Source organism: Pristiophorus japonicus, chromosome 4 (genome assembly GCF_044704955.1).
Source record: "Pristiophorus japonicus isolate sPriJap1 chromosome 4, sPriJap1.hap1, whole genome shotgun sequence".
Lineage (NCBI taxonomy): Eukaryota > Metazoa > Chordata > Chondrichthyes > Pristiophoridae > Pristiophorus > Pristiophorus japonicus.
Genome location: NC_091980.1, coordinates 47437803 through 47453313, shown reverse-complemented (window position 1 = coordinate 47453313; position 15511 = coordinate 47437803). Strand labels below are relative to the sequence as shown.

The 15511-nt window shown below is 42.5% G+C and overlaps 1 protein-coding gene across 3 annotated transcripts in view; it reads right to left on the bottom strand.

Moving 5' to 3' along the window:
- Nucleotides 1-15511, bottom strand: part of LOC139262889 (uncharacterized) — a 163896-nt gene that overhangs the window by 55313 nt on the left and 93072 nt on the right. For all 3 annotated transcript variants that reach the window (XM_070878143.1, XM_070878145.1, XM_070878144.1), the window contains exon 10: nucleotides 8830-8981. In XM_070878143.1, coding sequence (XP_070734244.1) covers nucleotides 8830-8981 — 152 coding nt within the window. The remainder of the gene's footprint in view (nucleotides 1-8829; nucleotides 8982-15511) is intronic.

Below are 15511 nucleotides of genomic sequence, written 5' to 3'. Positions count from 1 at the left end.
AGTGACTTCAGTTCAGTAACAGGGTATTGGTGAGGGCACACCTGGAATACTGCGTGTAATTTTGGTTTCCATATTTACGAAAGGATATGCTTGCTTTGGAGGCAATTCAGAGAAGGTTCACTAGGTTGATTCCGGAGATGAGGGGGTTGACTTATGAGGAAAGGTTGAGTAGTTTGGGCCTCTACTCATTGGAATTCAGAAGAATGAGAGGTGAGCTTATTGAAACGTATAAGATTATGAGGGGGCTTGACAAGGTGGATGCAGAGAGAATGTTTCCACTGATGGGGGAGACTAGAACTAGAGGGCATGATCTTAGAATAAGGGTCGGTCCATTTAAAACAGAGATTAGGAGAAATTTCTTCTCTCAGAGTGTTGTAAATCTGTGGAATTCGCTACCTCAGAGAGCTGTGGAAGCTGGGACATTGAATGAATTTAAGACAGAAATAGACAGTTTCTTAAATGATAAGGAGATAAGGGGTTATGGGGAGCGGTGTGGGAAGTGGACCTGAATCCATGATTGGATCAACCATGATCGTATTAAACGGCGGAGCAGGCTTGAGGGGCCGTATGGCCTACTCCTGTTTCTATTTCTTATGTTCTTATGACATTGCTTGATTCCACTTTCATTTTATTCTCCCATCTCTATTCTATCTGGAATTTTAACATTCTACTGGAAAAGAAGGATAATAGTTCATACCTTGAAAATTTTATTTTTTATGTTCATCTAGCATTGAATCATATAATGTTACGGCACAGAAACAGAGCATTTGGACCAAGAAGTTTGTGCCTGTGATTTTTTTTCCCCTCACCACCCCTAAAAAAGAAGCTAATTAACAACACTTGGCATCTCAAAAATTCAGCAACTCATTGTGAAGCCTAAAATCCCAGATTACCAGCAACAAGTCACACTTTTGAATCTAAAATCTTCTTGATTTTGATCCATCGTGAGGTCATCACACATCACTTTGCTTGCTGCAACTTGCTCAACACCACTCCTGTCTTGAACAAAGTCATCATGTTACTTGCTGCTCCCCACTATGCAAAAAGGTCTTGCTCAGATCCTGTTTGGTAAAACTGCTCCCTGCTAAGGAGGACTCGTCGCACTCCCTGCTAAATGCTAGTCTTGCGTCACGCTAAGCACCGGTCCCGCTCCACTGAAATCTCTGCTCCCACAGGATATGATACTTGCCGTACTCTGGGTGGCTGCACTGCTGTCAATTATACTGAACATCTAAAGAGCTGTACTTGTGCAACAGAAGAGCCATATGTTGGCCGCTATTGTACTAGTTAAACAAAAAAAAATCTTAAAAACAAATCTCTGGGAAGTTGAAGCTTAAGTAATCTATTTTTAAGAATTCAATTACGAAGGGAGTGTACGCTGTTCTCTAATTATTGTGATCCTGCTGACTAAAAATTGCCAACATACATATTTTAAATCACATCAAAACCATCTGCTCTCAGAAAGCTAAAATCTCTAAAACTGTTTGACTATTTGACAGACAGTTTTTACAAGAAAAAGGAATAGTGCCAGACGACTGGTGAACAACAATTATATTTTTTGTCTTCAAAAGAGGAGACAGCACGAATCCAGGGAATAATAGACTTATTAGCTTAACGTCAGAGGTAGGGAAGATACTTGAATCTTTGCTAAAAGTGAAGATAACAAAACATCTAAAGACGGCGAATATAATAAAAAATAATCAGCATAGATTTTGAAAGGAAATTCATGTTTAACCAACTTTAGTGAATTCTTTGAACAAATAACAGAAAGAGTAGACAAGAGCAAAGCAATGGCTGTGGTATACATGGACTTTCAGAAGGTCTTCAATAAGGTGTCCCATAAGAGTTCATGACAAAGGTCAGGACGTGTGGAGTCAGGGGCCAGCTGGCAGATTGGATTGAAAGATGGATACAAACAGGAAAGAGAGGGTAGGAGTTAAGGGAAATTTCTGAGATGGGCAGAAAGTTGGAAGTGGTGTCCGTAGGCATCCGTGGTGGGATCACAGTTGTTCACCATATATATCAATGATTTGGAGGTATGATGTTGAAATTTACAGATGATACCAAATTGGGGGGTATGATAATGAGGCGCGGGCCTCAAAATACAATGAACATCTTACAACAGGTGTGGGAGGTCTGGCCATGTGCTCCAACGGTCAGCTGCTCAATAGTTCAAATCGACCGCAGAAACTTGAAGTTAATTTATCTTTTAAACAATTTTCTCTCCTTCTCTTCTCTCCGGATGTTGCTCCTCACTGGGGTACAATTACACGGGTGCTGCTACCAGCTGATACTTTTTCCAAGTTGCTAATATTCTTATGTGAGCCTTGATAGTATTTACAGCCTATTCTCCAAGGGCCATCACAACTGAGTCTGACTGCATTCTCGCCTGACTCCTAACCAGGAAGTTTTTGTTTTCTTTCCAACTCCAGGGACAATGTGGCTTTACTGCTGCAATCCATCTGATCAGCAGTCTAAGCAGTGACCTTTCTGGTATTTATAATTCAATACTAAACCATACAAAGCATCCTTCATACACCACAGGAATCTGAGCGAGCAGGCTGCTCACCACGCCTTCTCTAGGGCAATTAGGGATGGGCAATAAATGCTGGCCTTGCCAACAATGCCCAAATCCCGGAACGAATGTCAAAAAAAGGACAACCTCCTTGGTCAACACAAAAACACCTGCAGCCAGAACAGGCTTCGTTAAATAGAAAGCCTGGAATCCTGAAATGAGCCCTTTTCAATAACATTAAAACTTCCAGCTTTTAACTGGGGATTTAATTTTTAAAAACAGATCCCTTATCTATAATGAGTTAGATGATCTCAGTCAGGGCAGTGTTTGGAATGTTAAAACTGGTCTAGCCATCTTGGGTTGGAAAGGAATGAATAAAAATATTGCAAGCCCCATGATTCTGGTTGCCATCTAGCAACCTCTGCTGGAAGTGCCATTTGTGGACAATGGATGTGAACAAGATTGGACTCCACTAGTAAGGCTCACTGCCGCTGAATTGCCTGCCGACACTCACTAGTTTACAACTAAACAATGGCCATGGGACCAAAGTATTGGATGCTCTGTAGCAATGTAACCCAGCAAGGAGTCAATGCCTTCAGGAGAAAATTGGCAGAAGAAACAAATAATTCAAATTTACAACAGCAACAACTTGTATTTATATAGCACCTTTAACGTAGTTCCAAGGCGGTTCAGGAGTGTATTAGGCTCAATTTGTGGAGTAAGCTCCCAAACTTTGCGCATCAGGCTATTTCTATGAAGTTGTCAGTGAAGTCTAATTTGCCATAACTAATGCATATCTCATTGAATTCTTCACTAAATTACCAAGTTTATGTGTACCAATTACATTATGATCTAAATCTTTTTTCGAATGATTAAATATTTGCCAATTCCAGTCAAGATTCAGACCCTTTAATTAAACTACAATTTGAAAGACAACATACAATCGAACTTCCCGAGGCCACAAATTACATTACTTGATGATTCCATGAATTTCATGATGTTGCATGAATCTCTTTCATAGGTCTTTCACTTTTACAATTCTGGAGACCTTTGAGTAACAGACTGATGACTCAGAAGTTGTTCCCCAAGGCTGTTAAAAACAGCAAAAAATAAGATATATGCAGTTGTCTGAAGTGAAATAATCCACCAATTGAATGCAGTGCCCTATTTGTAATCAATTAAATTAAATTAGGTGAATGCATTCCATTATCAGCAGATAACTTCATGCAAACAGGAATCTCTATTTTTGGTAAATAGTCCAGTCTGTGTGGTTTGCTAATCTCAAAGATAATTCTAGAATAATTTCAGAGATGATTGACATTAAAAGAATACCACCTGTGTACTCCATCACAAGGTTCAGTGTCCTCGATGCTTACAGTGAGATGTGGAGGGAGTGGGGGTGCGTGTCAGTGGTCAGGAAAGCTGGGTTTCTCGATTTGTCACTGGCTCTGTAAACACGCCAAACATCTTGTGCATTATCTTGTAAACACTCTGAACCATTATGCACTGGTTCAGATCAGCATGGGTTGCTAACCTGTACAATATTTTTTAGAATTGAACATCTTTTTAAATGTATTCGGGAACTAGAAACCATCTGATGTTATTGCTCTCCTGCAACCCCATTGGAAATACCCCAATTGAAAAATGGTTGCCTGGTTTCTGACTACATAGAAAGAAAGAAAGACTTGCATTTATAAAGCACCTTTCACGACCATCGGATGTCTCAAAGCGCTTTACAGCCAATTAAGTACTTTTGAAGTGCAATCACTGTTGTAATGTGGGAAATGCGGCAGCCAATTTGCACACAGCAAGCTCCCATAAACAGCAATGCGATAATGATCAGATAATCTGTACTTGTTATGTTGATTGAGGGATAAATATTAGCCAGGACACCGGGGATAACTCTCCTGCTCTTCTTCAAAATAGTACCATAGGATCTTTTACGTCCACCTGAAAGAGTAGATGGGGCCTTGGTTTAATGTCTCATCTGAAAGATGGCACCTCTGACAGTGCAGCACTCCCTCAGCACTGCACTGGAGTGTCAGCCTAGATTTATATGCTCAAGTCCCTGGAGTGGGACTTGAACCCACAACCTTCTGACTCAGAGGTGAGCCATAGCTGACACTACATGTAGAAGAATGAGGCTCCATTTTCTGAAGCAACAATAACAACAATATGTATTTATATAGCGCCTTTAACATAGTGAAATGTCCCAGGCTTGTAGATGGACAGATGCTTTAGGCAGTCTATAAATAAAGTAGAGAGGTGTTAAGGTGACTCATTCTTTGCCTTCCCCGGTCTTCCTCAACAACAACCACAACTTGTATTTATATAGCGCCTTTAACGTAATAAAATATACCAAGGCTCCTTACAGGAATATTATAAGACAAAAATTCACCCAATGACGATTTGTGCTGTTGTTCTGCCTCCTCCAAATGCATGCCTTTCTGTATGGCAAACTTGTGCAAGATGCAGCACACCACTATGAGGCAGGAGACTCTTTGTGGGGCATTTTATAGGGAGGCCCTAAGCCTGACCAGACTCCTGAACTTCTACTTTGACAGCTGTATGGTATACTCAATAATCATCCAATAATGGTCCTCTAACATTGATTATACCTGTGTGGCTCAAATGTGGTGGAGTTGTGGAGGGCTGTCATGAGCCATGTGTGCATCGCCTTATCCCCCAGGAGCCATCTTATCACAATGGTTGAAGGGTCAAATATTTAATGAGTGGTTGAGTGTTGCAGGATACATGCATCGCAACATCTGCCTGGGTACCTTGCATGAAAATATAATGTTTGATATTTACATTCTTAGAACTAAAAAAGGACACAGAGTATAGATATTTAGTGGAGCTGCTCTTTGTATAAACAAAACCCACCTTCTGGTGTAATCTGTATATAACTGCAGTGCACCCAATCTATGGTACTAGACCAGCAACCCCGAGGTAGTAAGTCGAAATCCCAGCAAGGTGAGCTGTAAAATTCAACTCAATGGGCCATAATTGCTGTCAGAATTATGGTGAGGCTAATGGCAATTACTTTTATTTATGCACAAATAGTACAGTAACGTCAGGCGAAGGACAGATGCACGGTTAATCTCAAAAATCCAAACATTTCTGTCCAAGTTACACCGCTTCGCTGTTAGCTTTGGGAAAACAGAATCTCTCTGCCTGCATCACCATTGAGGTGCATTGACTGGTGTGAAGTTGCTGTACTTGCAAGGTAGATATTACCTAAACTCACCACAGAAAGTTAAGTCTTGTAAATTTTAAAATCTAAGTACACTTTTAATGTCATGATAAGTGTTAATTACTGCCAGTCAACCTCTCAAGCACTGAAAATTAACTATTACAAGTGTGAAGTCTCATTCTTTCAGGTTTTAATTGTTGGAGATTTTAAAAAAGTAAAATGTAAAATTTAATTTTATTTTTACTTTTTCTTTCTCTCTTAATCCAATCTTACTTTCCCTCTCTTTCTGTACCTGATTGACATGAAATTCACCCACTCTAATTTACACTTCCTTCTCAGTCCTTGCACTGTTAATTTCAAAATCCTGTAATCGGATTGGTTAAATAGATACGCAATTCACTTAAGTTCCAGATGCCCTGCTTTCCTCACTGCGATGTTATCAGCTCACACTTTCAGCAACATGCTACGCGAAAATGTTTAAAACCTAAACATGCATGGGCATGTCTAACTAACAGCAGATGCTGTTAGATGCCCTGCCACAGCCAATTATTCTAATAATTTGTGGGCTGACACCAGAAATAATGGACTGGATTTTCCCAATTCCCACCCGCTCAATGCGGGGGGGGGGGGGGGACCTGGGAGACACGGGAAACGCGGAGGTTCGGGTTCCTGGCACACTGTGGGGTTTTAACTTCACAGCGTGAGTGTGGGCAGGGCAGGGAACGCAGAACCAGACCGAAGAACCATGGAAGTGCTGGGCCCAGGATGATGTGGAGAGGGTGGTTCCAAGCCGTGAGTGGGCGTTCCAAGCCCGCAGGGTGGAGCCTCCGATTCTCCGGGGTAGGGGGTGGGGTCCGATCCCTGACCCCGGAGCTGAGTCCCGACCTCTGGAGGATATTCCAACCCGGAAGGGGATACGGACCCTGGGGTGGGGTTTGAACCCAGACTCTGAGGGGGTGCAGACTGCTGGTGGGGGAAACTTGAGGGGCTGGGAGGAAACACTCCTGCTCCTCTCCACCCACAAGGATTGCTCCCCGAGGCTGTGGCCACTTTGTTACAGTTAGCAGGAATCCTGTGGCCCAGGATCCTTGGCCGCCTGCAATAAAACCTGTAAAGCAGGTTAAAGTAGAAGCTTCACACCTGGCCTCATTATAATATATAAAGTACCAACCTGCCTCCTGGCAATGGGTTGGCTGCCCCCCCCACCCGTCCTGCTTGAGTAAAACGTGAAAGTGGGTGGGTTGGGGTCAGGTTTCAGATTGTTACAACTTCCACTGTCCCTCAGCCGCCTCCCACTCTAACACTTCTAACCCGCCCATTTTTTTCCTGTGAAAATTCTAGCCAATGACCAAGAAAGCTGCTGAATTGTCATAAAAACCCAACTGGCTCACTAATGACCTTCAGGGTAGAAAACTTGCCATCCCTATCTGCTCTTGCATACATGTGACTCCTGTCTATATTACATGCTTTAATTCTTCTGAAGTGCTCTTGCAAGCCATTCAATTATGAAAGCAATGGGGGGAAGGGGGGGATTTTTGCCACATCCAAAATGGGTGTGAAGTCAATGGATGGCTGGCCAAAGCAGGCGTCAAAAGGCTGGAACCATTTTGGGGTTTGGGCCTCATTTGGAATACTGCCCATGAGCTGTGGGTGCTAAGTGGGCACCCCACTACACCTTTCTTATTGTGGGAGGGCAGTCAATCGGCTGGCTGCCATACTGAGTTGGCTGTCAGGTCAGGCCTGGAAGGGAGGGAGAGCTGCTCCCAGATGCGATCAAGCACTCCTGCTCCTCCTGGCCCCGCAAATATCTTCTCAAAATAATTTTGGGCTTTTTCTTGAACAGCTACCAGCAGTCCCTTTAAGGATTGACAATTAGTCAGCTCACCCCCTAGTAAAAATGGGCAGAAAGTGCACCCATTTGTACCTGAAATTTGCAACAGAGTCCCAGATTAGTAAATGTAAGCAGCCTCCCATTTGAAATAGATGGTGGGCTATTCACCCATTTACAGGCCCCCCTGAAAATTGCATCAGGTGGGTCTTGGGTGTCACTGAAGCAGCCGAGGTGCCCCTGCCCAATTTCCAATTGATGGTCACCCATTTTTCAAGCAATGAAAGGCTGGCAATTGAAAATCAACTACTATCACTATGAAACGCAATAACATCATGTACAGCATCATTTCAAGGACTACAATGGTTCAAGAAAAAGAGCCACCCCAACCTCTCAGGGCAACTCGCGTTGGACAATAAATGTGGCCTTTCCTAAATCTCAAGGACAGCAAGAACAAATGATGCTGCAGGGCATCAGACTGAACTAAAACGAAGTGTGGAATTGGTGAATATCACTTTGATCTAAAATAATCCAAGATAGTGCAGTAGCATATTGATGGCCTACTCCTGCACCTATTTTCTATGTTTCTATGTTTCAATGTGCTATGCTGCAAAATATCACACTTATCCAGGAAAGGATGTTATAAGGATTTTATGCTTCAGGTTATTATTTTACTCCAGAACAGTAGATTATTAAGGTCTGCATCACATTTGTGCAGACAATGCTCTGTATTACATGAATCAAGTATAATGTTATAATGCACAGTATCATACTGATCAAGGAAAGTATGTTTTGTTGCAGATATCTTGTTATTCTAAAACAGTGCATTTTGCTGAACATTAGTCAAGAGTATGACATGTTGTTCCAAAACAATGCATCATAGTTGCAACAACGCATTGATCTAGAACAGAACATCAATGGTACATGATATCATACTGCTTTCGAAAAGAGTTGTGTTGCATGTTATCACAAACAATGAATTTAAAGTATGCTATCAAGAATATGCAGCATTTTAAACAGAAAATAGAATGGTTGATGGTACCATATTCAGCCATCAAGCAGTTACTGAACATAATGCACTGGTTAGATTTCCCAGCTGCAGTACCACTACAACACAATCATCTTCTGAAAGACATGTTAAAGTCTCCGTCAACCCCAGACTAATCAATATATAAATCCAGACACAAACACAAGTGAACCCATAAACATACTATTGCTTTGGCAGAGATACATCTGGCTATTTCCTTTTAACCTTACTGTATCCTTTATATTGGAATAATTGATTTTTTTTACCATTTTCACTGTCTATGGCAGTGAGCTCAGCGCAAGAATGATGTCTGATTTCCAAGCACTTCAGTTGAGAAAGATCTGTGTCTGAGCCATTGTGTCGTACAGTATTACTGATGGTCAGTTGACTGGCTGATTCTGCCAATGTCGGGAGCGATCTATTGACATCAACATAAAAGCATAATTCTGTTTTAGCAAAGTAACCAAAAATATTTAAAAATGTAAACTGCAGGGATTGAAATCTAAATATTTGGTCTATGGACCAGAAACAATAAATAATTTTAATCTTGGTCTTTGTTCAAAACTTACAAACCATCATTTACTGTCTGTTGAACAGCTAAAATTGAGAAACATTTGAGCTTCCCACCGAATAAAACTCAAGTATGTGGCAGCACAGGTGTAATGTGAGACTGTGCTGGTGAACACTATGATCCAGCAATAAACTATTGCCTGTTAAGCAAAGCTGGAGTTCAATTGGAATTTATAACTCCAGTCCCCAGCTTCCTATTTGAAGTGGGCCGTTTTTATTCACAGGTTGAAAGCACAATAGAGGCTAAACATAATAATAAAAAGTTATTTTGGTGCTATAACAGTAATAGGGCAGTCAGAGAAGTGGTGAAAACCAGAAAAGATACAAAAATAAACCAAAACGGAGGATGAGCATGAAGCACAAACAACTGGTGCAGTGAAAACAAATGGAAAACCCAGGAGGAATTTGATATTTTGCAAAATCAGTCAGCAATACTTGGATTCAATGAACAAGTTAGGAGAAGTTGCCTGGAAAGCAAGGTTAGTCAAAAAATTAGGATGGCTTGTTTATTTTATTAACCTTACTTTTTTCCATATATTTTGCTGTTGTGAAGGTAAGTAAGAGAAATGCTTTTTCCAGTTTTGGCACCCTGTGTCAGCATCAATTATTCCCACCAGTTAAATGCAAAGTAAAGATCCTTCAACTCTGTCCTAAAGATCCTTCAACTCTGATATCAGGGCAGTTGTGAGAGACGACATTGGCTCTAATGAACAAAATGTTGAATCATTGTGAGTGGAGATTAGAGATAGTAAGGGGAAAAAGTCACTGGTGGGTGTAGTTTGTAGTCCCCAAATAATAACTTCACGGTGGGGAGGGCAATAATCAAGGGAATAATGGAGGCATGTGAAAAAGGAACGGCAGTAATCATGGGGGATTTTAACCTACATATCGATTGGTCAACTCAAATCGCACGGGGTAGCCTTGAGGAGGAATTCATAGAATGCATACGGGATTGTTTCTTAGAACAGTATGTTATAGAACCTACAAGGGAGCAAGCTATCTTAGATCTGGTCCTGTGTAATGAGACAGGAATAATAAACGATCTCCTAGTAAAAGATCCTCTCGGAATGAGTGATCACAGTATGGTTGAATTTGTAATACAGATTGAGGATGAGGAAGTAGTGTCTCAAACGAGCGTACTATGCTTAAAGAAAGGGGTCTACAGTGGGACGAGGGCAGAGTTGGCTAAAGTAGACTGGAAACACAGACTAAATGGTGGCACAATTGAGAAACAGTGGAGGACTTTTAAGGAGCTCTTTCATAGTGCTCAACAAAAATATATTCCAGTGAAAAAGAAGGGCGGTAAGAGAAGGGATAATCAGCCGTGGATAACCAAGGAAATAAAGGAGAGTATCAAATTATAAGGTGGCCAAGGTTAGTGGGAAAATAGAAGAGTGGGAAAATTTTAAACGACAGCAAAGAATGACTAAGAAAGCGATAAAGAAAGGAAAGATAGATTACGAAGGTAAACTTGCGCAAAACATAAAAACGGATCGTAAAAGCTTTCACAGATTTATAAAACGGAAAAGAGTAACTGAAGTAAATGTTGGTCCCTTAGAAGATGAGAAGGGGGATTTAATAATGGGAAATGCTGAGACCTTAAACAATTATTTTGCTTCGGTCTTCACAGTGGAAGACACAAAAACCATGCCAAAAATTGCTGGTCACAAAAATGTGGGAAGGGAGGACCTTGAGACAATCACTATAACTAGGGGGTAGTGCTGGACAGGCTAATGGGACTCAAGGTAGACAAGTCCCCTGGTCCTGATGAAATGCATCCCAGGGTATTAAAAGAGATGGCGGAAGTTATAGCAGATGCATTCGTTATAATCGACCAAACTTCTCTGGACTCTGGGGAGGTACCAGCGGATTGGAAACCAGCTAACGTAATGCCTCTGTTTGAAAAAGGGGGCAGACAAAAGACAGGTAACTATAGGCCGGTTAGTTTTACATCTGTAGTGGGGAAAATTCCTGAAACTATCATTAAGGAAGAAATAGCGGGACATCTAGATAGGAATAGTGCAATCAAGCAGACGCAGCATGGATTCATGAAGGGGAAATCATGTTTAACTAATTTACTGGAATTCTTTGAGGATATAACGAGCATGGTGGATAGAGGTGTACTGATGAATGTGGTGTATTTAGATTTCCAAAAGGCATTCGATAAGGTGCCACACAAAAGGTTACTGCAGAAGATAAAGGTACGCGGAGTCAGAGGAAATGTATTATCATGGATAGAGAATTGGCTGGCGAACAGAAAGCAGAGAGTCGGGATAAATGTGTCCTTTTCGGGTTGGAAATCGGTGGTTAGTGGTGTGCCACAGGGATCGGTGCTGGGACCACAACTGTTTACAATATACATAGATGACCTGGAAGAGGGGACAGAGTGTAGTGTAACAAAATTTGCAGATGACACAAAGATTAGTGGGAAAGCGGGTTGTGTAGAGGACACAAAGGCTGCAAAGAGATTTAGATAGGTTAAGTGAATGGGCTAAGGTTTGACAGATGGAATACAATGTCGTAAAGTGTGAGGTTATCCACCTTGGAAAAAAATGCAGTAAAAAGGAATATTATTTGAATGGGGAGAAATTACAACATGCTGCAGTGCAGAGGGACCTGGGGGTCCTCGTGCATGAATCCCAAAAAGTTAGTTTGGAGGTGCAGCAGGTAATCAGGAAGGCGAATGGAATGTTGGCCTTCATTGCGATAGGGATGGAGTACAAAAGCAGGGAGGTCCTTCTGCAACTGTATAGGGTATTGGTGAGGCCGCACCTGGAATACTGCATGCAGTTTTGGTCACCTTACTTAAGGAAGGATATACTAGCTTTGGAGGGTGTACAGAGACGATTCACGAGGCTGATTCCGGAGATGAGGGGGTTACCTTATGATGATAGATTGAGTAGACTGGGTCTTTACTCGTTGGAGTTCAGAAGGATGAGGGGTGATCTTATAGAAACATTTAAAATAATGAAAGGGATAGACAAGATAGAGGCAGAGAGGTTGTTTCCACTGGTCGGGGAGACTAGAACTAGGGGGCACAGCCTCAAAATACGGGGGAGCCAATTTAAAACCAGTTGAGAAGGAATTTCTTCTCCCAGAGGGTTGTGAATCTGTGGAATTCTCTTCCCAAGGAAGCAGTTGAGGCTACTCATTGAATGTATTCAAGTCACAGATAGATAGATTTTTAACCAATAAGGTAATTAAGGGTTACGGGGAGCGGCAGGTAAGTGGAGCTGAGTCCCCGGCCAGATCAGCCATGATCTTGTTAAATGGCGGAGCAGGCTCGAGGGGCTAGATGGCCTACTCCTGTTCCTAATTCTTATGTCCCAACAAGGCCTGAAACCACTCACCCCATCTCAAAAGAGTGCACCTATTGAGTGCATAAAGAACATCAGCAGCAGGTCAGGGCCATAAAAGGAGCGGAGGTGCGGCAGCCCAGGAGCAGCGTAGAGGCATACCACTTCAGGGAGCAGCGCAAGCTGGTGCAGGAGGGCGACGGCAGCAAAGAGTGACGTCAGCAAGGTCCAGGTCGGTGATTGGAGTGTGGGCAGATACAGCAGGAGCGGCGAGAGACCGTGGAAGGATGTGATTGGGGCCCAGGAGAGACATGAGTTCATGGCCAGGGGCTCAGGGGCAGCATAAGCCAGTCCACACTGTGATATGTGTGCGCACTAGATCCGTGCGGCAAAGCTGGTCTCCAGGCAAATTGGATAACCCTTGCCACTGGACCAAGACCTAGCTCTGTCAAGCCCGTGTGGTGGCTGGTGTGCAACGGCCACCACACTTTAAAAAAAAATCCACGCACAGGCATCTCCACCCCTCAGGATGTAGTTCAGGACCTGGAATATTAGGTCTTCCATTGAAACACCTGTGATCTCATCCTTATTTGGTGTGGAAGCAAGTCATCCTCGTTTCGAGGGACTGCCTATGATGATCATGAAAGATTAGAGGTGGCAGCACAGGCAGCGTGTTGAACTGTGATATGTGGGTGTTTGTGGACAGCGAGACTGTCCTGGACTGCCCCATCTGCAGGAAATGTCTCTGCCTTGAGTCACTCCAGCTCAGAGACATTGAGTTGGAGTGCAAGTTAGCAACACTTCGACATATTAGGGAGGGGGAGGAATTTCTGGATAGTTTTCTCCAGAGTACAGTCACACCTCGGAGGAAAGCACAGGTACTGGATGGGGAAAGTGTGACTGTCAGTCAGCAGGGTATAGGGTACCAAGGGGAGATAGAGAAGGAGGTCCCTCGGATGCTGATCCTATCCAACATGTACAATAGACTTGCTACCTGTAAGGATAAGGATGGAGATTGCAGGGAGAATGACTAGAATGATAACCATGGCTCGGTGAGGCAGGAAGCAGTCCGGGGCGGGGGGGGGGGGGTCGCCGGCAAGGGAAGGGGAGAGAACGAGAATAGAAAAGTTGTAGGCATAGGGGATTCAATAATTAGCGGTTAGATAGATTCCTGTGCAGTCACAACCGAAAGTCCAGGAGGTTACATTGACTAGCTGGTGTAAGGGTAAATGATATCTCGGACTGGAGAGAAACTTGGAAAGGGAGGGTGAGGATCCAGTTGTCTGGCCCATGTTGGGAGCAATGACATAGGGAAGAAAAGGGTGGAGGGATTATCAGATGTTATGTACTAAATTATAAAATAGGACCTCACGGGTGATAACCTCGGTGTTACTACCCCAGCTACATGCTAATTGGCATAGAAATAAGCAGATCAGGCAGGTAAATGCATGGCTGAAGGACTGGTATGGGAAGAGGGGTGCCATTTCATGGATCACTGGCAGCAGTACTGAGACAGAAAGGAGCTGTACTCTGGGACTGGCTCCACCTAAACTGGAATGAAACCAGTGTCCAAGCTGAAAGAATAAATAGGGGTGTCGATAGCACTTTAAATTAGTAAGATGGGGGTGGGGGGGGGGGGGGAGAGGCGGAGGGGCGGGAGTTGAGTAAAAGTAACATAAACCTGAAGATAAAAGAAATAGAAAGAAAGAAAAACTTGGATTTATCTAGCGCCTTTCACGACCACCGGATGTCTCAAAGAGCTTTACAGCCAATGAAGTACTTTTGGAGTGTAGTCACTGTTGGAATGTAGGAAAAGCGGCAGTCAATTTGCGCACAAGCAAGCTCCCACAAACACAATGTGATAATCAACAGATAATCTGTTTTTTTTTGTTATGTTGATTGAGGGATAAATATTGACCAGGACACCGGGGATAACTCCCCTGTTCTTCTTTGAAATAGTGCTATGGGGTCTTTTACGGGGCCTCGGTTTAATGTCTCATCTAAAAGATGGCACCTCCCTCAGCCTTGCACTGGAGTGTAGGCCTAGATTTTTTTTGTGCTCAAGTCCCTGGAGTGGAACTTGAACCCACAATAGGAGGTGAGAGTACAAGTGAAGGAATAAGGCTACCATAAACGGTTAGGGAACAGGTACAGTTATGGAGCATAAGTATAAATATAAAATGAGTGGAATAATTCATATAAACAATCTAAATTGCCTGTACAGCATCGAAATCACAATGGGGCAACTGGAGGCAGTAATTTGTAGCAAGGAACCAGATGTATTAGAAGTAAATGAAACAGGGCTTAATAAAGAACAGGACTGGCAGATAAAAATTGCAGGATCTAATGTATTTAGGAAGGATAGAGTAGGAAGAAGGAATGTTGGGGTAGCTGTACTAATTAGAGAAAAAATAATGGCAGTAGAAAAAAGGGACATAGCTAACATTAAAATAGAAAGAGCCTCCATGTGGTTGGGAGAAAGGATAAGAGGGGATCGATCACATTATTAGGGGTATTTTACAGACCACCTAATACTAGAAGGGAGGATGAAATATATAGGCAAATCCATGAAATGAGTACAAGGCCTAATAAAGTTTCAAATAATGATTGAGATAGACATAAGTAAGCCAAAGACCAAAGTAATAGATTGGGAAAAAAGCTAATATTTAAGGGATAATAATGGAAATACAGAAGATAAATTGGAAAAAATGTTGACAAAGAGATAGAACAGTAGTGGGAAATATTTAAAATGGTGATTAATAGAGTTCAGGAGAAATATATTCTGCTAAAAAACAAGAACAAACTAGCCAATAATGAAACATCATGAATGAATAAAGAGGTATGGGTAAAACTGAAACTAAAGTAAAAGGCATACACTAAGTACATCGACATTGGGCCCAAGTTTCCACCGACACTTAGAATGGCGCATCTCCGTGAGGTCCACTGACTTTTTAGAACAGAAACGGCGCCTATTATTTACCTCCGTATTCTCCACGCAATCCGATCGATCCAGGCCCTTGGCGCAGTGCAGCAGAATGCGTGGGGGGGTGGAGCCAGTGCCGGGACCTCTGCGCATGCGTGC